This window comes from Balaenoptera acutorostrata, chromosome 8 (genome assembly GCF_949987535.1).
Source record: "Balaenoptera acutorostrata chromosome 8, mBalAcu1.1, whole genome shotgun sequence".
In the NCBI taxonomy this organism is placed as follows: Eukaryota; Metazoa; Chordata; class Mammalia; order Artiodactyla; family Balaenopteridae; genus Balaenoptera; species Balaenoptera acutorostrata.
The window spans coordinates 48856229-48879836 of NC_080071.1; the positions used below are offsets into that span (position 1 = coordinate 48856229).

The following is a 23608-nucleotide window of genomic DNA, read 5'->3' on the forward strand; positions in this document are numbered from 1 at the left end:
AAACATACCATAAAATTATAATTTACTTTATATTTGAAAACAAACCAATACATTATTTCTTCATTTCAACATATTGTCCTTTTATAAGGACTTGTCAATACTTGAAAGTTTCAAATATACTCAGTTTTCTGATACATATTGATGGTCTTGTCCTCATGTATTAATTTAAAAAGAGTCTGGCTATCCTGCTTTGTTGGAGAGATTGCCCCAATGAGTAATAGGCATTATATAAGTAGAACATTATCACACATGGATGCACTAATAGAATAAAATTAATGTTACTTTTGCATACCCCAAAATATATATTGATGTGTCTCAATTATGCTTTTGTGCTAACTATTTGAGTCTGTTATCTAAGAATAAATTCCATTAAATTGCCAGTGTTACATTATCTTCTGAAACTTTCCAAATAGCTAGTGCAAAATCCAGTGTTAATTCACACTAGGGAATATCATAAGCATATGGTCTATTAAGTTACTCTAATAATTTGCAATAAAATAGTGGAAATATGATGGAGGATTAGTTGCCATGGTAGATGATAAATAACATCTCGTAACAAAATGGAAAAATTCAGCCTAAGCAACTGTTAATATGACTATGTAATAGCTTTGACTATGTATATATTTTTCACCCATCTTCCCAGTGGATAGCCCTCAGCACACAGGCTATAATGAAACAAGGAGCTAAATGTTCTGTACAATTTAATGAAAATTAGAGAGATAGATAGATCACAAAGCACAGCACCATGTTCTAAATGAGCTTTTGAGATATATAAAGATCTGAATACAAATAATGCTAAAACTATTAGATCACATTAAAAGTGAAAGTTGTGTAAATTTGCTTTCTTTTTTAAAATTTGTTTCTTGCATGTTTATTAAAGCATATACAAATGATAACACATCTGGAAGCTTGACCCAAAACAAAAGTTAAAAACAATACAGTGGTAGAGAAGAATGTAAAATATTCATTGAGATAACAGGGCATGCTAAGGACATTTAAGTAAAAAGGTCCAAAAAGAACAGGAATTCAATTTCATCAATTATCTTGAACAGTAATCACAAACAGGGGATTCTGTTATTTCCTTATGCTAAAGGAAGTGCTGGTTGCACCACTTTGCCCACCTGACAGGACACAGTAAACAACATGGAATCCCAACCTAGGCTATTGTCTAAAGTGTATTTCACACATACCAGTAATAGGAAGTCTGGAATATAATGAGCTTCGGATGACAGAAATAAAATGTGGGCTAATTCTTCAGTGGAACTAAATATTTTGTGGTATTCTTGCTTGAAATAAAACTCTGCCAAGAGTTGGGTCAAGATGCCCTACTCCCTCTGGTATGTCCTGGTTTGAAGAAACAATATTTTTACCGTCAATGAAAGCACTGAAATAATAAACAATTTTTATCTGATGTCAGTTATATATACATGACTTTTTCTTGATCTAAATAGAAAAAATAATTTATTTGTGACAATTAAATTTTAAAACATTCCCATTCTATGTTCTTGTTTTTCTCTCTCTAGATAGACCATGAGTTCAATGAGAGCAGGGACTGTGTCTTATACACTGTGGTATCCCTACCTGGAACACAGTAGTGTCCAATAACTGTTTGCTAAATTGTAATTAGAAAGTCAAAATTTTTAGGTAATCATATCAGTAATTAATAGATGAGTCTCTGAGAATCAGCACAGCAATGGCTGAAGATATGTGCAATGACTGACTCCATAGTAATGACTTTATTGAGTAATTTATGGAAATTTCTGTTATTTTTATGGTAACAAGTATTCTTATCACATTAAGATTAAATATCATCAAGCCAAAGAGAATTTTATGCAGCTCTCTATCTAATCCATTGATCACCGTTCTCTACTTTTGTATAATACCTCACCAGCACTGTAAACATTTCCTAGCACTAAAAATATTAACATAATGGAAACGCCAACAGATCACATCTATCATTTCATTAATAATAGTCAATAGCTCCTTAGAATTAGAAAACAACATAGAACTAAAATTAGCTGAGTACAATCTAGTTAAATATATGACCTAAATGACTATTATGTAAAATTAGTTCAAAAATCAGTATATTAGAATATAAAAAAAGTCTGACCTCTGGAAATTTTGCTTTGGTTGTTTACTGCCTGGACAACCACTCTCAAAGGTAAACAGGAAACTCCACACTGCCAGATCCACTAGCTTTTCTCCATCACCTCTCCCTTGGATCTCTGTGATACAATTACCACTGACTTCTTTTTAGAACACTTCTGATAGCTTCCACAACACTATATCCTCCAGCCTGCTTCTTCTCTGAAACCTTCACTCATTTCCTGACAACTCCAGCTGATTTTCCCCTCTCCTGAACTGACTCTAGGCATATTCTGAAAAGTGTAATGTATTTTTAGTTCATATTACATATCCTATTTCTTAGCCTAATTATTTCAAGTATTTACTTTCCAACTAAATTAGAAACTTCCCATGGTTAGGAATCAAGGATTCTACTTCCTAATTTATTAATAAATATACAGGTTAAGTGCACCATAGCACTTGACTTGGTACACAGAAGCCAAATAAATATTTCTTATTGGCAGATTTAGTGATTATCAATGGCAGCATTTACACAAATTGGTAGAACATTTCTGCAGGTGATTCAATTTATAACTCCTTTGTAACTACCTTCATAGAAACTCTTACAAATGTTTTGACCAAAAATGTCACTATAGCAGGAAGAAAAATATTTTCTTAGCAAATAAACATTTTCATTGCAGATCTTCCCATTAAAAATGTTTGGTTCAGATGTCTGATATTTATAACTTTTGACTAATTTAAAAACCAGCTTAAGATGGTCTACATGCATGTTGGTGCCTATACATCCATCATTTCTCTTCACAAAAGTACATAACTAGTTGTATCTCTCATACTGGGGTTCTTAAATATGAAGATCATTTCTTATTCTTCTTTCTACTTCCTATTTTTAACATGGCACTTAGGATTCAGGGATCATGGAAGCACTCAATAAATATTTGGCCAATGATGGTTTCATTAATTTTATAATCAGTGCAGTATATAAAGCCAGGACAGAAAGCCTATTAGAGGGATCCCACTGAACGCTAAACCAGCATTAGTTTTTCTTTCCAAAAGTCCCTTTTGGCTCTTGCCCTGTAACACAACCTGTAATTGTGTTTGTTTTCACCACTATGCAGATTCCAGGTTACAAGGTTTCCTATTTCACCTCAAGTAAAAAATTTTATTTGTATAAACTAAAAGTTGTATGGTTATTTCCTCCTCACTATAGTTCTTCGTGATAATCTCTGACTTCCAGGTCTAAAAAAAAAAAATCTAAGCTTCTACAAGATTGAATTATACTTTCCCTAATCATTGTCTGTCACAGGTTTGGTCTCACTGAAGTCTCTAAGAATGCGTCACTGAATAAAAATGATTTTCATATAATAGTGTGGAGTGCTCTTCTTGATAACTAAAACTGTCTTCCTCTTTCCTTTTCTTTTCTCTGTGAGATACAGTTGAAAGAGTCCTGGACTGGGAGCCAGAAAACCTAGGTTCTCTATCTCTATCCAACGTCTGCTGCATCATTTATCCCTTGTGCATCTCGGTTTCCTCATCTGTAATCTAAGGTGCTTAGGTTTTACGTGTACATCAAATGAGTGAATGTACTTTGTGAACTGTACAATCCTACTTAGATCTAGTGTGATATTATTACTAATAGAGGCAGAAAACTCTACAAATAAATGTCAACTGAATATAGACCACTGGCCAGCACAGAAAACCTTAACCTTGCCTCTGAGAAAGCAAATCTTTTTTTTAACATTGTGATTTAGGAACACCTGACCTTTAGTGGGGGTGAAGTGGGGGTGGGGGGGAGTTAGAGACTGATGGAAGGTTGAACCTGACTATCCAAAAGCACAACACATTGCCCAGTTAGAAAAAGAAACATCATGTATTTTGATGCAAGCATTTTGAGCAACTATTTGATATTTAACCAACATTCACAATGAAAACAAATGACTTACTGATAACTTAATCTTCACATGATGCTAGCACAAACAGAGCAATAGGTGAGACAACTGGTCTCAAAGGACATCCTAGTATATATAATTTAATTGTTTAAATTAAATTGATTCCATTTTAATTTAATATTGATGCATTAAAATGATTGAGGCATTAAAATAATTGAGGCAATAAAAAGACTTGATGTATTCAAGCATGAACAATCACACCCCTACCTCTTGCACCCCAAACGTATTTCTTTCACCTGAAGCTACAACTGCATCTTTGCCTTCCCGCATCTAATGTCGAAGATACAACAGCCAATCTCCTTTCAGAGGCTAACTCCTCTCCCCTTACACCCAGTGTTGCCCTCTCCTATATCCTGGTCAATCTTTTCCCCCTTTCTTTCTGTATCTTCGACATCTCTCCCTCCATGGGACTCTTTCTCTCAGTCTGTGAACATCCCATCCTGTCATCTGAAAACAAAACAAAACAAAATAAAAATTCTCACTTGACTCTACCTAACTATGGTCCTATATTTCTTCTTCCTTTCACAACTAAGTTGCTTAATAAATAGGGAAAGAAAAAAAATAGTCTATACCCACTGTCTCTACTGTTATTAAATACTGAATTTTTAAATAATTAATCAATAAATTATCCAAAAAAGTCATCTCTAATAATAAATGAGATCATCCCACGTTCCATTCTCCAAGCCATCAAAGTACTTGTAGTTTCCTGCAAAACAATGTTAAATAACACTTCTGAGTATTGCAAATATTTTTTCCTATCTACATGCTATTTACTTGCTCCTCTTATCTCATTTCTTCTGGCTACTGCACATTCATCACTTATATTTTGGATCTGTCTCCTCCAGGAAGCTAACCTTTGCTCTCACAGGTGAACTGAATACTCCTATGTCATTCTTTTTCATCATATTTATTATATTGTTTTATAATTATTTGTTCATATGTCTATTCCCCTCATTATGGATGCCCCTTAAATACAGGAGAGTGTGTCAATCATCTTTGCACCCTTATAGCCTGACTAAAATCACTATAAATAAAATGGGTAAGTTATAAAATTAACTTTTGTTTGTATATAGTAGCCAATTAGTGTGCTTTGAAGTAAGTATTTTTATGAGGCTTTACCCAAAAAGGCGCTAAATACAGCTAACCTATACGTAAAAGCCGGCTCCATTTTTTTAAGTTTGCTGCTATGTATGTAAAAACAAGCAAGACTGAGTAATGTAATTAGGCAACAATCTGACAATCAATGGAGAGAAGGCATTTGACTTTAAACCATCAAGGGAAATATATTTTGTTCAAATTGTTAATCACAAACATTTATTGAAAACCTCTTATATGCATAGCACTGAATCTGTATCTGACGTTTTGGGTTTGAGACATGGTCTTTACACTCAAGGAGCATATGACGTAAGTAAGGGATCAATGACATTTATTAAGTAAAACTTAAACAATGGGCGATGCAGAAAAGGTTTTATTAAGTGCTAAATATGTCATAGAAAGGAGAAGTGCTGTAGTTTAGAGAAAAAGAGCAAAGATATCTGGGATAATCAAAAGTTTTCAAAGAGGACACACACCAGACTTGATTATGATTTGAAGGGTGTGGATGTGTGAAGAAGAGGCTGGAATACAGATAGAGGAAATAATGGAGTGAGTGCAGGGGAATGCCTGCTCAGGGGCTCCCTCCTCTGAGACCTTCCCTGGCCTCCCATCCCGCCTCCACCTCCCAGGCTGTGTGTCAGGGACGCCCTCTGGACTCCCCTAGTACCCTCTGTCTGCCTCCATCACTGCACGGACCACATGGTATTGTTCTTGCTTTTACTCTTCCCCCTCCCTGGGGGGCAAGGACTAAATATTTGTTTCTGTATCATCCAGTAAAGGGCCTGGTTAACAATAGGTACTCAGTAAATATTTACTGAGTTAATGAATAATGAAGGAATGAAAGTAGGTTGCAGGGTGGGGATATACTGCCCTGTATAGAAAAGCAAGTCAAAATCATCATCACTTGAGATCAGAGCACTATTTCTTTCAAAGAAAGACAAATTTTTCAGAATCATCTGAAGCAAATTCTAATGCCACTAAAACAGTTTTATAATGGTTTTTGAGGATAGAATGGGATTTATATTCCCCAAAGAAGGAAATTATTGTCACCTGCTTTAAGATGACTGAGTATATCTCATTTATCAAAGAGTCCATTAATCTAGAACCTGACAGTTTTCTCCCACTGGCATTTCTGATTTTACATGGATGTGAGCATTTGTGAGTGCCTTTTTAAAATCTTGTCAGATTTTTAATCTAAATTTTTCATATGCCCGAATTAGACACACGTACTTCTGGTAAAGACATTTTTTTAAAAAGGCTATTTTCTATCCATAATGCCTGGGAGTGAAATTCTAGCAGGACCTGGGGACATAAATGTTTAGAGGACTAAATCAGGATCAGTGAAGTAGGAAAAGTGGGAAATAAAACACAAAAATGAGTCCCTCATTTTTCCTGAAGAAAATGGGAGACAAGCAGCATGTTCCAAAAAGTTCTGTGCTCAAGAAATATCAATGGACTAAATCAAGCCTTCTAAATATTCAGACTAAACATGTACATATCTCCCAACAAACATTACTGCAAAGAAAAATAAGGGCTGAGGAACAAGTATAAAATAAGGAATCAAGAACAATCATGACAATCTCATGATCTACTCCTCAGGTAAAGCTCATAAGTTTTTAATTCCCCTTCCTGCCTCCCTCCCTCCCTTCCTTCCTTCCTTCCTTCCTTTTTTTTAAAGGCTAGATAGAACAGAATTTAGTACGTTCAGCAGATTGTCAGTAAAAGTAAGCAGTGTCTTCACTGCAAAGACAAATCCATCAGCTTTAAGGGCAAGAGTCTAGGATGCCACTAACCTCTGACCACTATCCCACCAAACAATATTTAGAGAGCACCAAGTCTTATGGTTGTAATAGTGTAACACAACACTGAATGCATTTACATATTTTCTAACTGGGAAATTCAAAATTAATCTGAAATCTACAAAATTTAATGCCAGATTATTCTGAATTTTTTTCACAATCACCTTTTACAACAGCGTCTAGAAACTTTGTTGTAAAGCCATTCGCTGAAAAGCAGATCATTTTGGAAGTTGTGTTTCTTAAATGAACCACAGTCAGGTAAATAACTAGAAACCTGGATCAAAACTTCAAATCCTAATTTAAAAGTACAGAAAGATATTACCTACAGAAATTATGCATAATGCTTCAATCTACCAAAACGCATACATGAGATTCTTCACAGTGGTATAGCACAAATCTGACCTATGTGAAGTAAGTTTATGTAAACCTTCTATAGTCACAGAATTTCAGAGCAGAAAGTGGCCCTGGATAACAGGTCTTACAAAGGAGGAAACTGAGGCCCAGAGAGAATTTAAGTCACTTCCACAAAATCACCAAGTTAGTTCATGATAGAGCTACAATTAAAATGCAGATTTCCTGTGTCCTGGTCTAGTTTTAATTTAGAATTATTTCAACAATTCATTCATGAAACAAAGAAACAGTCTATTTAGTTGAGGCCCTCATCTCTTTAACTGCATGTTTCTCTCTGTACAAGTAGAGAGTCTTAAAATATACCAGAAAGTAGACAGGCTTGAGGGATGATGGAACCTTTGTCTAAACACTTGGCTCAGATTGCTGTGGATATTTATCACCAGTTTAAACTTCTGGCTCAAAGTCACCTTCCGACCCAGGGAAAAGGGATACCATGCTACAAACAGGCCCTTAGAGCTTAACTTTTGATTTTGAGACAGGCTTCCTGATGAGAGATGAATAGGGAAAAAGTAATAATAATAGTGGATTCAGCCTTAGGTCAGGAAGCTACAGTTTTGCTTGTATAGAGACTGCAGTCCAGTTATATTAGAAAAATCACGTTTTGTCTTTCCGTCTGTTCTGTTTATCCTCAAGTCAAAGCCTCTATTCTCATTTTTTTCCTATTTAATTCCTATTTTGGGGCTTTGGGAGTTTTCTAGATAGATATGTAAACAAGGTATTTTACTCTCTGCAACTCAAGGTTTAAAAAACTCCACTAATTTTGCTTTCTTTCAGTTCTGTGAAGAGTCTTATATTCCTTTGGATTATAAATATTCTCATTTACCTAAAATAAAACATTTATTTTGTATTCATCTAACTTTTCATTACAGTAAATCATACTAAAAAAATAATATTACCCTTATCGAGGCTTTTAAACCTGACACAGAATTTCCACAGATATTATGAACTCTTCATTTTGAATCTGTGAGGTATCAAAATAAAAAGTATTATCCCTGTTTTATAAATGAGGAAATTAAGGTTCCAACACATTATAAGGAATTTATAAGGAAAGAGTCAGGACTTCACTGGAGTTGTCTGAGTCAGGGCCAGTGCTCTTTGGACCCTGTTGCCATGTTGAGTCAGTAGGAGTTGAATGAGCTCACAGAGCTCCTTCCTCTGCATTGACAACCCAGGTGGAGGTGCATGCCATCCCTCATAAAAACATTGCCAGGGTCCAAATAAGTCTGTCTTGAACCAGTAAAATATCAGGAAAGTAAACAAATGTTTTATGTATTGAGCATAGTTTCTTGAACAACTCTACCTGAACCAAATGGGCAAACAATTGCCAAAATCATTATATTAGAAAAAAAGAATAAAATTAAATGAGTATATGTACCACTAAGTTTGCGAAATGCATCCTAATACCAAAGTATAACTTTCAGGGGGGTTGTGCCAGTTTGCTTTTCCTGACTTGCTTTGTGAATAATCTGGAGCTGAGCACAGGCCTGGCGCAAGGGAAAAACATGAAATTAAAAAAAATTCCTTATTGCCATTTCAAACCTCGCAATTATACCTCTCTCCACTCCTCTCCCCCATTCCTGGCCCTGTTCTGCCCTAGGGATTCTGCTCCCCCCATCAAAATTTTAATTCAATTCTTCAATATGCAGATGGGAAAACTGAATCTCAAAGATCAGTAACTTGCTCAAGGTCACAAGGTTGCAAATGGCAAACTCAGGATTCGAATTTGAGACTCCCAAGACCCAGGCTCTGTTAATTGCTTTTTGAAAGTAAATGGAAAAGAAGAAGTTCTAAATGTAGAAACTGCTCACTGTTAAAGGTTCTAAGTGTAGTAAAATGGTAATAATTGGGAACCGAAGGAATTTCCCAGAATTAAAAAAAATCTCACTGTGAGATAGTGCCCTATTCCTACTATTCCTACAGCCTATAGGCCTAGTTAAGAGTATCTACGCCATTAGCTCAAAAGAACAGAGATATAGTATTGTGGTTGTGTTTATTTATTTATTCATTCTAAAATGACTATGTTTTAGGAATACAGGATAAACAAAAAAATTAGAGAAATCAAAGAACAAAAATTAAGAGATATCACAAACTTCCCCAGCCTCTCTGAAATTCTCAAAATAAATCCCACAAGACATGACATAGGAATGGTCAGGGAGCCCCACATTAGCTTGGAGCCTTACATTTTAATGTATGATTTCAATGAGGCTATCTGAGCCAACTGCTAATTGGTATCCTTGTGTACCCACAGAGAACCCATCTTCCCATGCACGTATGCTTTCCATATGATGCACAATCATATGGTTCTATCCTGAAGAAAGTCAGAAGTCCTCTTCAGAAACAGTCGGAATCCTGTGGGCAAATTTCCATTTTGATTATACTAAGGCAACTTTCAGTTTCTATTAGAATGGGTTTGAAGTGATTCTAATGTCTTGACTGTAGAACTCTCCACGGACAAATACGGGATGCCCATGACAGCTGTGTTTTATCCACCTATAGTGCCATAGAGTCCATCCGATACTGGGACTTTCACCCAGAGCCATGATGTCAGCTGATCCTGATGGCCAGAGAATATTGGGGGAAAAAATCATAAAAGGCAAACTACCATATATAATATACTCACATTATATAGGAGTAATATTTTTTAAAGGGTGCACTGGAATAATGACTAGAGAGGGCACGTGTTGTAGACTAGTTTCCCAAGGAGTAGAAAAGAAGAGGACACCAAACAGGTAAGTTTTGATAGGAGGTCAGTCTAGAAGAAAAATTCTGTAATTTGAACCAAATTTGGGAAGGAGACATGCAGATAAAGTTTCAGTGTGAGGCCTTGATTCTCAGGCAGGTTCCTGAATGCCTTTCCTTCAAACTGAAAGGAGGTTGAAAACGTATTTCCCTAAAAAAATGATTACATTAAATTAAATTTAAAAGTAATCTACTTCAAACCTGTTTTCTTAAAACTGGACCTGCTTACCCTCCTGGGACTTTAGCAACATGGAACAGATGTGGAAGGGGTACAAGGTAGCTCAGGTGAATATAGCTCTGGCAAGTTTCTCAAATATTTATATGCTGAATATACCAAAATACCATAAAAATACTAATTTAATTATCATAAAATACTGATTTAATTTTATTTCATCATCCTTCACATACCCAAACACAAACACTGCCAATGGAACTTTGAATGTATCCACAGATTAATCTCTTTAGAACTAACTGTTTCAATTTTGATTCATTCTCTACATAAAGGAATTAGCCTACTTTTTTAAAAAATAAAACAAACAGATTCAAAGTATCCTGAAATCTTCCCAGGCTAATAAGCACTCCATTGGTTCAGGAATTTATCAGTTGCTTCTCAGCAAAATTCAGTTCAGTTTTACTGCGCTTAAGGGAGAAAAATAAAAATACAGACAAACACATGCCTAATCTAATGTGTAGAGATCAAGATTTAAGAGGAAATGGGGAAGGGCTGGAGAAAGAAGTGTTTTTTTTGTTAACACTCAGAAAGACATAACACTTGCAGCACCTGAAAGCTTAAACACAAGCTCTTGATGGAATGTTCAGTTGTTCCTCCTTCATTGCCCCCAAGTCTCTTTTTCTTTTTTTCTGTACAAACTCATATAAAAGAAGATTCTCATATCAGAATCACTCATTTGCCTTAGAATGGCCAGTGCCCTTGTGCCCTCTCAAATGAAAGTATAAGCCTTCTTTATAAACTTCAGAGGGTTTGTGTTTTTAGCCAAAGACCAGAAAACTAGGAACTTTTTCTTTGTAGTTCATCTTCCCATGGTAACCAGTTAACCTCACTGTTCACCCACCAGCCCATCCTACCGGAAACTCTAACTAAAAATTTAGCACTAACATGAGAAGCATAATGTTCTGAATTAAACTGTAACTTAATTATTTCTTCAATAGAAAGCTCTGGAAAGAATGAAAAAGAAAAAATTTAAAAATAATTTCAAACTAGCATAAATAAATCTGATAGGTTCTTCTCCCTCGGGAGCAAATAATAAGTATATAACTGTTATTTAAGAAATATTAAATGAAATATAAATGAAATGAAAACATTAAATCTCTATAAATAAATTGTATTTGCTAAGGGAAGCACCCATATTTTAAAATTCCATAATGAAAAACTCTAGAGCTGACAGCCACAGAACAGCTATATTGAGTAACAAAGATTTAATTAAAGGAATTCATAGCTACTAATTATCTGGTGATATTCCATGTGCACACCTCCTGCCAAGTCAAACCCATCATTCTGTTTAAGTTTGAAAAACTGAGAAGAAAGAAAAGTACAGCAAAGTAAGGAAAGTGTGATTATAAAGAATGTGCCTACATCCTACACCAGTTTCTGCTTTCTGGAGTCAATTTTACAAAAATCTCCTGGGAGCGAAGGGAGTAAAGAAACCAGCAGACTTTGGAAAATGAAGAGACTTGCTGCAAAGTCTGAGAAAAGACAGTCACTCCCTCTACTGTATCCAAATAGTCCTGGGAGCTGCGTTGTAAATCCCTGTGCAGTGAAGCAATTCCTCTCATTCCAGATACAACCCAGGGCAATGCAGTGTGGAAAATAAGCTTCCAATTTTTACTACAGACTTTTATGACTATCATATTTTCAGAAAATAAACTCTGAAACAGACAGAGCCGGTAGACAGACATGTGGTAGCACTGGGGCATGGAACGGATCGTGCTTGGCTTGCTTACATCCTGGGAACGACTACAGAGAATGAAATGCTGTGGGGGTGAGGAACAGGAGAGCGGCAGTGATGCTTCAAATCACAGGGTCATTAGAAAGTATTCAATGGAAAGAGCTTTTTGTTCCCTTTGTTTTTTCCCATATAAACCTACACAAGAAGACGCTACAATAAAGCTCTGCTATTTGAAGGGTAAAATTTATAAATGGGCTTACAATATAGCCTATTTAGATTTAGATGAAAATACTGAGGTATTGTCCAAATGACCATAGAAGAACAGTAAATAAAATTTGCATTTTAAGTTTTACACTAATTTTAATCTCTTTGAGAGCAAAAGTTGTTTATTTTTTCCATAACATCTAACATTTTGGCTCTTATAATTACCCAATAAGCATTTATTATTATTGCTATACTACTAAATAGTAATGGAATAATAATATCAACTGGATAATAATGTTGGATAATGATATCTATAATCATTTGATGAGCTCCTAGTATTTGTTGGGAGCTATACTAATATGTAGGTGGTTTATATACATGATAGTCTTCAAAATAATTATTTAAGGTAAATATTACTATTCTAATTTTATAGACAAAAAAACTAGGACATAGAGCCATCAAGAAAATTGCTCAAGAATATGCAAATATAATTTGCAAATCCTGAATTTGAAATCAGTTCACTCATATTTGAATGAATAAATAGTGGGAGAGATTTTTTTTAGATTTTCAAAAATAATATTCATTGGCATATATGCATGGAATAACTATCATATACTTAATACATAAAATAAATTTATGACATGAAGTGGAACCTGGGAAATAGACTTAAAAAAAGGAACCGTGTGTGTGCATGTGTGTAGTGAGAGGTGAGAACTACAGGCAATTCCTATTTTGAGGCAAAGAATGATAGTGACTGTGACTAAAATTCTAGAAATGGGTCAGATCATGGAAGGTCTTGTATGCCTTGCTTAGGAGCTTGAACATTATTCTTTCCTCAAGTTATGGGAGTCAATGGAAGATTTTAAGGAAGGTAATGAGGTAATCAGATTTTAGTTTTATATCACAGTGGCAACAGAGGGGGTCTCTATAGGTGTGGGTGGGAAGTAGTCACATGGGAGGCAAGAGACAAAGTTAGATGCTACTGCAGTAAATTGTAGTAATACTGCAATATGATGATGAGAGCCTAAACGTAGGCATTTGTAGTAGAGAGGGAGAGGAGGTATATATGAGGAATATTTAGCAGGTAAAATGGTAGAGTTTAGTGACTGATTACACTTTTGCTTGAATAACCAGGTAGGATGATCTTGCCTTTAACTGACATAAAGAATACATGAGAAAGATGATCCTGTCTTGGAGGGAAGATAATGAATTGAGTTTGGGATACACTGAACTTGAAGTGGTTATGGACCATTCAGTGGGAAGCTGGGTATTCTGAAGTAGATGTGGAAGGTCAGGGTTGGAGAGAGAGATTTGAGAATGATCAGCAATTAGCTGTTAAGCAAAACCCTGAGAGTGAGTAAGATTCCTAGATACTCTAGGGAGAGAATATACAGAAAGGACCAGCGGACAAAATCCTATGAGAAAACAAAGTGCTAAGGGATAAATAAGGAGAAGGAGCCCATGAAGCTGAGAGGGAAAGGTCAGGAAGGTAGAGGGAGAATCTTCAGAGCACCACCTTTCAGGAAAGCTGGAGTGGTCAATGGTAGGTGAAAGGAGCCCACTGTAACATCACACGTTACTAGAAGAGCTTAAGTGGAATGGATGGGGTAAAAGTCAGAGTGCATGGGATGAGTGAGGGCATGGAGGCAGACAGAAAACTGTTCTGCTCCTTTAAAGCAGCTGGGCTAAGAATAAAAAGAGGATGGGAGCCAGACACAGACCCTGGGAGAAAGCTGAGCTTGTTTACAGGCTAAGGGGAAAGAGCTCATAGAAAGGAAGCTGTTGAAGTTATGGAAAAGAGAGCATGATTAATGGAGCAACTTCCTCCAGGAGATGGAGAACAAACAAAGTACAGAAGGAGAACAAATCTGGAAGTTTCTTCAAAACAAATTCAAAGATTTGGCGAAAGTAAAATATATACCACCAAGGTTTGTATCTGTGATGACTGAAATCAGATTGTAATATCACTTTCTGTGTCTCATTTAAGTGCTCTAAAAGTGCCTTCAGGTAAAGTTCCCAAATGACCCTCCTAAGAGTCCCATCAGATTAACAGGGGTGTGTATAAATTCTCCAATTTCAGATGAGGACCCAAAGGTTTGGGAAAGTTACAGGACTCTAAAGGTAGCAAGACTGCTAAATAGCAGAGATGGACCAGAACTAAGGTGTTCTCCCAATGATGGTTGGACTGTGGCTTCCTTTACTTACTAAAGTATATAGACTACAACAAGGCTATGATGCTTATGTTGCAAGCAACGTTTCCACCGAGAATACTGTCATCTTGAAACTGAATTTATAATTCTGATTGAGCAGACACCCAGAAAGGAAAAGAAAAGAAAAAGGAAACCAACTGTGAGACAGTCCTTCCTCCTTCTCAGATCTAAACTAAAATTTTTTTTAAAAAGCATACAAACGTTTTTGAGTTTGAACATTATACCAGAAAGCTAATAGGGACAAAGTTCATTATTTATTAATATTAATTTATTAATATTGTTAATATTACTGCCTTCTCTGTAGAAGGCAACACGTGAGTAAGGAAAATCTGGTGCTATTGTAATGTCCCTGATACACTGTTCCTTAGAGAATATACTCAGTATAAGATGGAACCATCCTGATTTCTGTTGAGGAGTTTAGTTTTAAACATATCAGTAAAATAAAATAAGGGCTTCCCTGGTGGCGCAGTTGTTAGGAATCCGCCTGCCAATGCAGGGGACACGGGTTCGTGCCCCGGTCCGGGAAGATCCCACATGCCGCGGAGCGGCTGGGCCCGTGAGCCACAACTCCTGAGCCTGCGCGTCTGGAGCCTGTGCTCCGCAACGGGAGAGGCCGCGATGGTGAGAGGCCCGTGCACCACGATGAAGAGTGGCCCCCGATCGCCGCAACTGGAGAAAGCCCTCGCACAGAAACGAAGAACACAGCCATAAATAAATAAATTAATTAATTAATTAAAAAATAAAAAATAAAAAAATAAAATAAAATAAAAACACTAAGGTCACCAATGTAGTTACAACTTTAAGGCAAAATTTTCCACTGGATAGACTACCCCTCATGCAAATGCCAAGGATAGATACTCTTTGTACATAACAGTTCTTCAGCCTTAAATGAAATTTAGAAAAAGCCACATGAAATTTATATGGAAAGAAATTTAGAGGAAAACTGAATGGTCCATATGTTCCAATCATTCCATTGTCTTATATAAACTTGTTCAACTTGCCAATATGTACACAATAGGTCAATTAATAATTAACAATTTTAGTCTTTCTTTCCTACTATCATTATATCTCTCATATGTAAATCCAAACTTTTCAATGTTGTAATCTCAGAGAAAAAAACATCAGTCAAAAAGTGACTGATCCATTTTTAAATATTTTATGAATTTCCATATAAGGCTAAGTGATGATGTATGAATTATCCTTCAAGTAGGATCAAGCTGTTTGATTAAAAAAAGAAAAAAATAGATTAACATGACTTCAATATTCTAAGTCTCCTCCTCTCAAAACAAACCTTTCTCTTTATGTTTTTACTTTACATACTGCGTTATGTGCATTTCTAGAATGATCAACACAATGAGTTTTAGGCCTGTGTTGATATGATAGAAGTGTGAAGAGCAGGAAGTAAAAGAGAGAAAAAGAAAACTATATATTCACCTGGAAATACATTTTAATAGTCTGTTTCCTTTGCATAGTAGAATGATTCACCTAACCTGCCCATGAGGAGGATTTGGGCCTTGAGTTGTTTTTCCAGAAATGATGGTGAATTTGCAGTGGTTTATATACAAACTTCAATTAAGCAGCCTTATAAGTGAAAGGAATGACTAGAATAGCAAGATATTGCCAAAGTCACAGTGTGTAGCCTTAGAACAGGAAGCCAAATGGTGTCATATCAAGACAAGAGTGTTAGGTAGAGATTTAATACAGTGGTTCACCAGCATGAATCAGAATCACCTGAAAGCTTCCCAGATCCCACCCAAATCTACCAAATCAGGATATCTGGAAACAAAGGGAGCCTAGAATCTATATTGGCAACAAGCTCTTCACGTGATTCTTTATGCAACCAGCTCAACACTGATCTGTGGATCGCTTACCAACAAACTTAAAGAGTCATGGTCAAAGTATACACTGCATTTGTCAATATAAAAAATTCACTATAACTATCAATCTACCAATCTACATATATAGAGAGATACTCTTCAAAATAAAGCCTCGTTCTAATTTGAATAAAAGTTATAGGTACGTCTAAATTTATCTGAAGAGAATAAGGAAAGAATTGCAAAGAATTACAACCTAGTATTTAAGTGCCATCCAGTGTTCTTGGCTTTGTAGTCTGCTCAGAAGTGAACAATAACCAGGGTAAATCAGGTTACTCAACTATATTCTGTCCATTGAAACCAGATCTATTCCACTAGTTGACAATTATACTCATTGTGGCTGGGATTATAGTTGCCTCCTAATAGCTATTCTCCCTTTTATATCCTTCATAATATAACTCTATTCAGTAGAGTACACTGCCAGTGCTATCCAGCTAAGACTACATTTCCCAGCAGTCCTTGTAACTTTGTATGACCATATGACTAAATTCTAGCCAACTTTCAAGTAAGTTGAAATGATATGATGACTTAATAGTCTCCATTAAAAAAGAGGGAATCACAGCCTTTGTCTCCCATTCTCTACCCAGATGCCAGGAAAGTAAATATAATGGCTGGGATTCCAGCAGCTGTCTAGGAACATAACATCAAGGAGTGTACCCTAGGGATATGAGAGAGCTAGAAAAAAACTGAATCCCTGATGACTCTGTAGAGCTGGTCTACCAGCCTTTCACTACCTAACTAGAAGCTTATTTTATATAAGGAAAAAAAACCACTTTTTTTGTTTAAACTACTGCATTCTGCTATATGCAGGTAGACCTAGATTAAAACATCCACTATAAAAGAAAAGTTTGCATATCCTACATGATTCAAAGTATCTATTTCAGTAGTAAAGAGTTTAAAACAATTTATGAGTGAACAAGTATCTTATGCTATGTATTTGTATTCTGTACCTCCTTTAAAATCATCCCATCCAAGTACTGCTGAGTGTTAAGCATTAGTTTCTTCATATTTGTATTTTAACAATGAGATAAATGGTAGACGTAATATAATAAAAATGCAGGAGACCATGGTATAGAAAGGACTGTGAGCCCCTCATCTCTTAGTAACCAGAAGTTGGCTTGGGTCCAGGATATTAGTGTAGGGTTGCCACAAGAGGGTTGCAAATTTATGGTCCAGGAGCCAAACCTGGCACTCAAATATACTGCACTTGGCTTAGGCAATGCTTTCTGAAAACATCAGATGTGACTGTCTTCAAGTGGGCATGCATCTTCAGTTCTCCACAGGCCCACCATCCCCTGTTGACATACAAACACTCGCTTGCTTCACTTATTGATGTTACCTACCTTCTCAGTGCCTCTGAGAAGCACTGACGTTTATAGTCTCTGGAAATAAAATGGTACATTTCTGCACCTTCCCTTCTCTCCATTTCTTCTCTGTTGTTGAAATCAATGATTCATATCAGAGACTATTTTCCAAGATTAAGTATGTCCACTTCTAATAACAAGAATGTGTATAAGCTCACTAGGTGTTAGACCTTTATTTAGGAATATAAAAATTACTATAAATGCACTAGTATTTTCTCCTACAAAAAACAAATGGGGAACCTTTCAAAGCACCCCCCTAACAAACACACACACAAAAAAACTCACGAAAAGCTGATTTTGTCACCTTGACTCATTTTTGTTACTTAATTTTACTTAGTAGTCTCAACTAAAGTTAGCCCAACTCTCAAACTTTCTCATTTTTATGAATTTAAAAAATCAATTCAGTTCTTAAAATTTAGTGAGAAGTAGTAATGATTTTGGCCTAAACGGCCTAAAACTTTATTTACTTTCTTTTATCTCCTCATTCATAAGTATTTTTATCAGACAGGTACTGTGTAACTAAGTAAAATATGTTTTAAATTTCCAGTAAAAATAATCACAGTCAAACAGAAGAAAAATATACCTTGAAGTCCTGAAAAGAAAAAAATAAAAGCTCATAAATATGTACTTACATACAATAATAGGTCTCCACATTCAAAGGGGACATATCTGTACACAAAATCAATACCACATTATATGACTTAGAGCTAAAATTTGAAAAACATACTTGTTTTGCATGTGTGCCTTAGATATTTCTTTAGTTTAAAACATTTACCTGAACTTACTCTTCCCCAAACTTAAAATCACATGGAGTTTCAAAATTCTGACACTTCTATTAAGCTTGTGACAAGCCTGAACAGGGAAAATAAAGTATTGCCAAGTACCACACAATATAACTTAAACCAAAATATGCATGGTAAGTAAATACAAGTTATGTAGCTCTGAATATTCTGGATTCTGGAATTCTTTTCTACATCAACTTTAATTAGGACCATAACTATTTTCTTTTGCTTTTGAATTTTTATCACATGTATTCTCTTAGCTTGAGTAATAAAACTGAGGAATTTATTTTTTATAATACGTATGAAGGCAATTACCCTTTTTCTGTAAAATATAATGTTTGGAATTCCAGTTTCTATGCTGTTTGGTTATACGGGGGGGGGAGCAGAGTTGGTATGGAATCAGGGACTTTTTGCATCAAGCCTCACATTCCTAACATTTATGTAAATTAGTATTAAGGAAAATTGAACTATGCTCATTTTTCAGAAACACCTACAACGTAATTACAACTATTTGAGAAAGTCTTTTAACATATGGCCTACTCCATATGCTTTAGGAAACATTTATTTACATGTTCAATTATTTTCATACTTTATAAATGTAAGTTATTTATTTTAAAATATATTAACAAGGAAAGTTGTGTTAATTAAGTTTTAAAAGAAAGTTGTTGGTTGTTTTGGTGGGGGAGGGGAGTCAACTACTTCTTTTATGTTCAGATTTTTCTATTTCTATTGTAATTTTTCTGTATTTTATTTCTCCCCTTTCCTGACTTCTAATTCCTATTAAATTATCTCCCCAACCCTTCCAAACTGTACATGCTTTTCACAACATTACAAGGAAACTCAAGAAGTTTCATCTTTTATAAATTGTCTCATTTTCAAAAACATAAAAAGTAACATAAAAAGATCCAAGATTTTAGAAAGTGCCCCCTCTATGGGACTCTGGACAGATTGTTGGGTATTCATCCCAGATTCTTATTTTCACTTTTTAAATGTTTTTTAGACCTCGTGGTCTCTATATTAATTTTATGAACATTTATAGAGCAAAAATACCCAGAAGCAGGTATTAAAAATATATATATACACACATACATATGTGTATATATACACAAAAATATATATGAAAGACAATAACAAAATTTTAATAAATATGCTAAGTTTTAAAAGCTTGAGTTTGATGTTAAATTGTTATGAAAATCTATAATGGCCTATTATGAAACAGTACATGTCTGTATTTGAAACTTCAGGCCTGGAGGGGAAGGATTTAATAATCAGTGGAACCAATTTAAATATTTTCTTATATTTTATAGCAGCCATGCATTTTTGCTTAACATACCATAGAACCCAACCCTAACATATGCAAATTTCAAATGAAAAGAAATCGGTAACCAGTCAAGATTTGCCTCACATTTTAAAAAAAGAAAAGAAAGGAAACTTGTGTTTAATGAATAATGCCAATAAAATGCTCCTTGATAAATAAATTATATAAGGCATGTGGATTTCCTGCCTTCCGCCATCCAACAGGGAACCACCACTGTCCTGATAATCAAGTCAGTAGGGTGGGAAAATAAGAAATCTGGCTTCTATCAACTTCTGCCATGGGGAAAGAAACGAGACTGTCTCTCAGAAAGCAAAAGTGATTGTAAGATCACAAATGAAAACGGGAAAGACGTAGAAGTCTGTAAAAAGAGCAAAATAAGGAGCCAAAGACAAAGAAAAAATCAGTTATCAGACTGGCTGCAGAGGTTTTTCTAAACAAAGAATTTTATGAAGCAGCTGAAGTTCAGTACAAAAAGGACTCCACCCTACCCTGCTTCTGCTGCGACTTCTCCTTGCTCTGAAAACTCCAGCCCACGGAACAGAACTCCTCTAACTAAAAGTGCCTTTAGTGCTCTGTTTTAAGCACTCTCCTTTTCTTTTAAACTTCCCACTCTCCACATTCAGGCAAAAGGACTTATCCTAGGCTTTCCCAGAAATATTCAGGAGTGTACTCTTGGAACCGCAGATGTGGAAGCTCCGGATTTACAAACATCCCGATTGTCTCCCGAGCTGTTTCCCAGGTGCAAGTCTGTCAGCCCCCTTCTCAACTTCAAATCAGAGCCTCCTCTTCATGCTCTTCCTGAGGCTTAACATTCCACCTATTTCCCAAACCATGCAATAAACACCACAAGGAAAGCAAACGGCAAACTCACCATCCTCGTCTTCTTCCTGGGCTTTTATTGAGACAAATTGCCCTAATAAAATAGTAAGAATGAGGAGAGGTCTTGCTTCCACCCAATTTGCCATCATGTCTAAATATTAGACATGTGGGTCCTCCTGGGAGTGAAAAGTAGATTCTAAGGTTATTGTAGCACCATGAAGTCAGCTGTGGGCTCTTCTTTCAGCACCAGCCCCAGGGCAGCCTCTGAAAACCCCCTTTTTCAGCACCAGCTCCAGCACAGTCTGCGAAAACTTTTTTCAAGCGATGCAGCTTTAAATAGGAAGAATGCTGCCTCCACTTCTTTTCCTGCCCCTTTTCAGCTTGTTCAGGCTCATAACCATCCAGTGTCTGCCAAGCAACGGTCTGATTGATGGTAAACAACCAAATCAGAACACGCGCCTCTGTGCCTTGAACTGTCCCTATTTCATTTATGTTTTAAACATAAATGGGGCTTAATCACAGAAACAAACGTTTGTTTCTCTTTCCCTTGTTTTTTTTTTTTTTTTAGAGAAAGCCTGTTAGAAGGAAAGAGACTCATTCTCCCCTCCCTACCCTTTTCCCCAGACACACACCCCTTCACTTTTTCCCTATAGGGAGGAAATACAGACTTTCAGCCTAGTTTTTGGTGTCTAGATAATTCAGGATACTTGTCCACTTTAAACTTTCAAAGGAACAAATTTTAACCCTTTCTTTTTACTAAGGAGGACTCATTCTTGTCCCCTTGCTACATTCTGTTTCTTTTCCCAGATTCTGGAAGGGGACCCTTAAATGTCCAGGTGAAGAAACTATTTGACAAATGCATCGTACTTTGAATTAAGATCGGCTCCTTATCTCTCCATCTCTCTTATTTAGAGAAACACATCTGCAGGTCCCTCTTGTCCCAGAGAGTTTTAATTATGTAAAAAAAGCAGTCCACTATGTTAGTGTGGAGTAATGGGAAGGACACTGTATTTGGATGCAAAAAGCCTCGCTTCAGACATCAGCTCTGCCACTCACCCATTTTGTAAACACAAAGTCCTTTATCTCTGTGCACTCCAATTTTCTCATTTGAGAACAGAGTTTTGCCCTGACCAGCGGACAGGGTTTAGTGACATTAAAACAAGTAATATATTATTAACTAAGTTCTGAGTTGCAAAGAACTACGTAAAAGTAGATGGTGGTATTATTACCCCTAAACCAGCTTTTCAGGGAATTTGGTAGTTCCAGTTGCAATTGCCATTCAAGAGCGTTATTCATGAACTTTTGTGCCACACTCATGCTTGCCAAGATCTTAATGACCTCCGAGTGTTCCACATAACCTAATACATTTGCTACCTTGAGTCTACCCAGAATCAGAATGGCTGTTCTACACAACACAGGTGAGTCAATGGTTTATAATTACTCAGCAGTGATCAGGAACCCTGCCCTGCGCTAAGTACTGGAGGGAGAGGATGACACAAAGTAAGTGAAAGGCATACCCACTGCCTCCAAGGAACACGTGTAGACACTAAGAAAAGAAATTTACATGAAACAAGAAATATAAGCCAGATCATATACATATGTGTGGGATATATTAAGCCTAGGAGAAATTCAGAGAAAGGAGAGATTATAGGGTAAGATTAGGTAAGTAATATATTATCCTCACTTTTCTTAATAGAAGAAATCTAAGAAACTTTGAATTTTCACTTTGGAGCTAGAATCTCCAGAGAAGTATTCCAGAGGAGGTCAACTTTCCACGCAGCTGTACCCCTCAGTCTAGTTTTTCACTTCAACATGTCCCATTTCAATTAAATACTTCTGGCATCACCACACTTAAATGCCCTGCTCCCACTTAAACGAATGGGCCGAGTAAGAACCAAAAATCACCCTTCTGCTAATTCTAACTAGAATATCTGAGAGAGGCCAGGACTTGAAAAACACCTTGCTAAATATTCAAAAAGAATAACAGGAAAATGCAGAGAAAAAAAAATTTACTCCATGTGCTTACCACTTCTATTCTACTTTGAAACTATTTTAGACATCAACACCCCGATACCAAAGGGTTGGCACAATTTTCAGCCATCTTGTGTGGAATCTTTACTGAACCACAGAGACTAAGGACATTTATGGAGAATCTGCAATTCTCAGAAAGTATTCTAAATGCTGAAAGCACATAGATGATAACTAAACAGGAACAGGACTTGTAGCAGAATCAGTGTACATAAACACTCAGTGCTTGCTCAGACCAGCAGCTTAGTATCTGTTATTAAAACAGTTATTATCAGCATATCAATAGTTATTTTAAATTTAAATGTAAACACAGCTTTTATAAGAAAGATTTAAAATCCAAGGCAACCTCTCACAGTTTCCTCCAGTCCCAGCCTCCTCTCCCCATCAGACCAAAAGCACATGGTATGATAGAGGCAGAGCAAATATTTTCAAGAGAGCTGAGATAAATTATTAGCATTCTCTCTTATCCTTGCTAGATTTGTGACTTGGGCTTTTCTTCTATGTTTGGCTTTAGGATTCTACATTATAATTTGGAAAAAAGTAAAACATACACAGATATTGACCAGGTGTGTCTGTTTAATAGATGTGGCTGAATTCAGGAAGACTTGACCATTTCTCAGTCCTTGAAGAACTGATTCTAGGCCTCAGTGCTTGAGTGGAGAGCTCAGAAATCTGTCACAATTCCAATGAATTGTGCATATTATAATAACATGGGCCTAGTGGGTCAATTTTTACTAATCCAATTTTTCACAGCAACTCTGAAAGGGTATTTATTAATTTTCTCAAGTCACATATAAAGGGATTACGCTTCAAAGAAGTTTCAAGTTTGCTAAGCTAATAAGAGGTAGATTTAGGTTTCTATTACTCCAAAGTTAGTGTTCTCACTGCTTCCTAGCTTTTAGATCTACTTGACACCAATACTTCCAATCTCAGAAGGTGTCTCAGCACCCTTCAGGGTTAGTCCCTCCCTCTGCACTCTTTATCCCTTCCCTTTACATTTCCTTCGAGACATTACTCTGTCAGTGTC

General features: G+C 36.1%; 1 protein-coding gene across 1 annotated transcript in view; it reads right to left on the bottom strand.

The window, feature by feature from the left end:
• The window catches only part of COL5A2 (collagen type V alpha 2 chain), a 143483-nt gene extending 122579 nt beyond the window's left edge, over positions 1–20904 (bottom strand). Inside the window, exon 1 of the mRNA XM_007196137.3 lies at positions 20606–20904. Coding sequence (XP_007196199.2) covers positions 20606–20702 — 97 coding nt within the window. The 5' untranslated portion in view covers positions 20703–20904. The remainder of the gene's footprint in view (positions 1–20605) is intronic.
• Positions 20905–23608: the final 2704 nt, after the last annotated feature.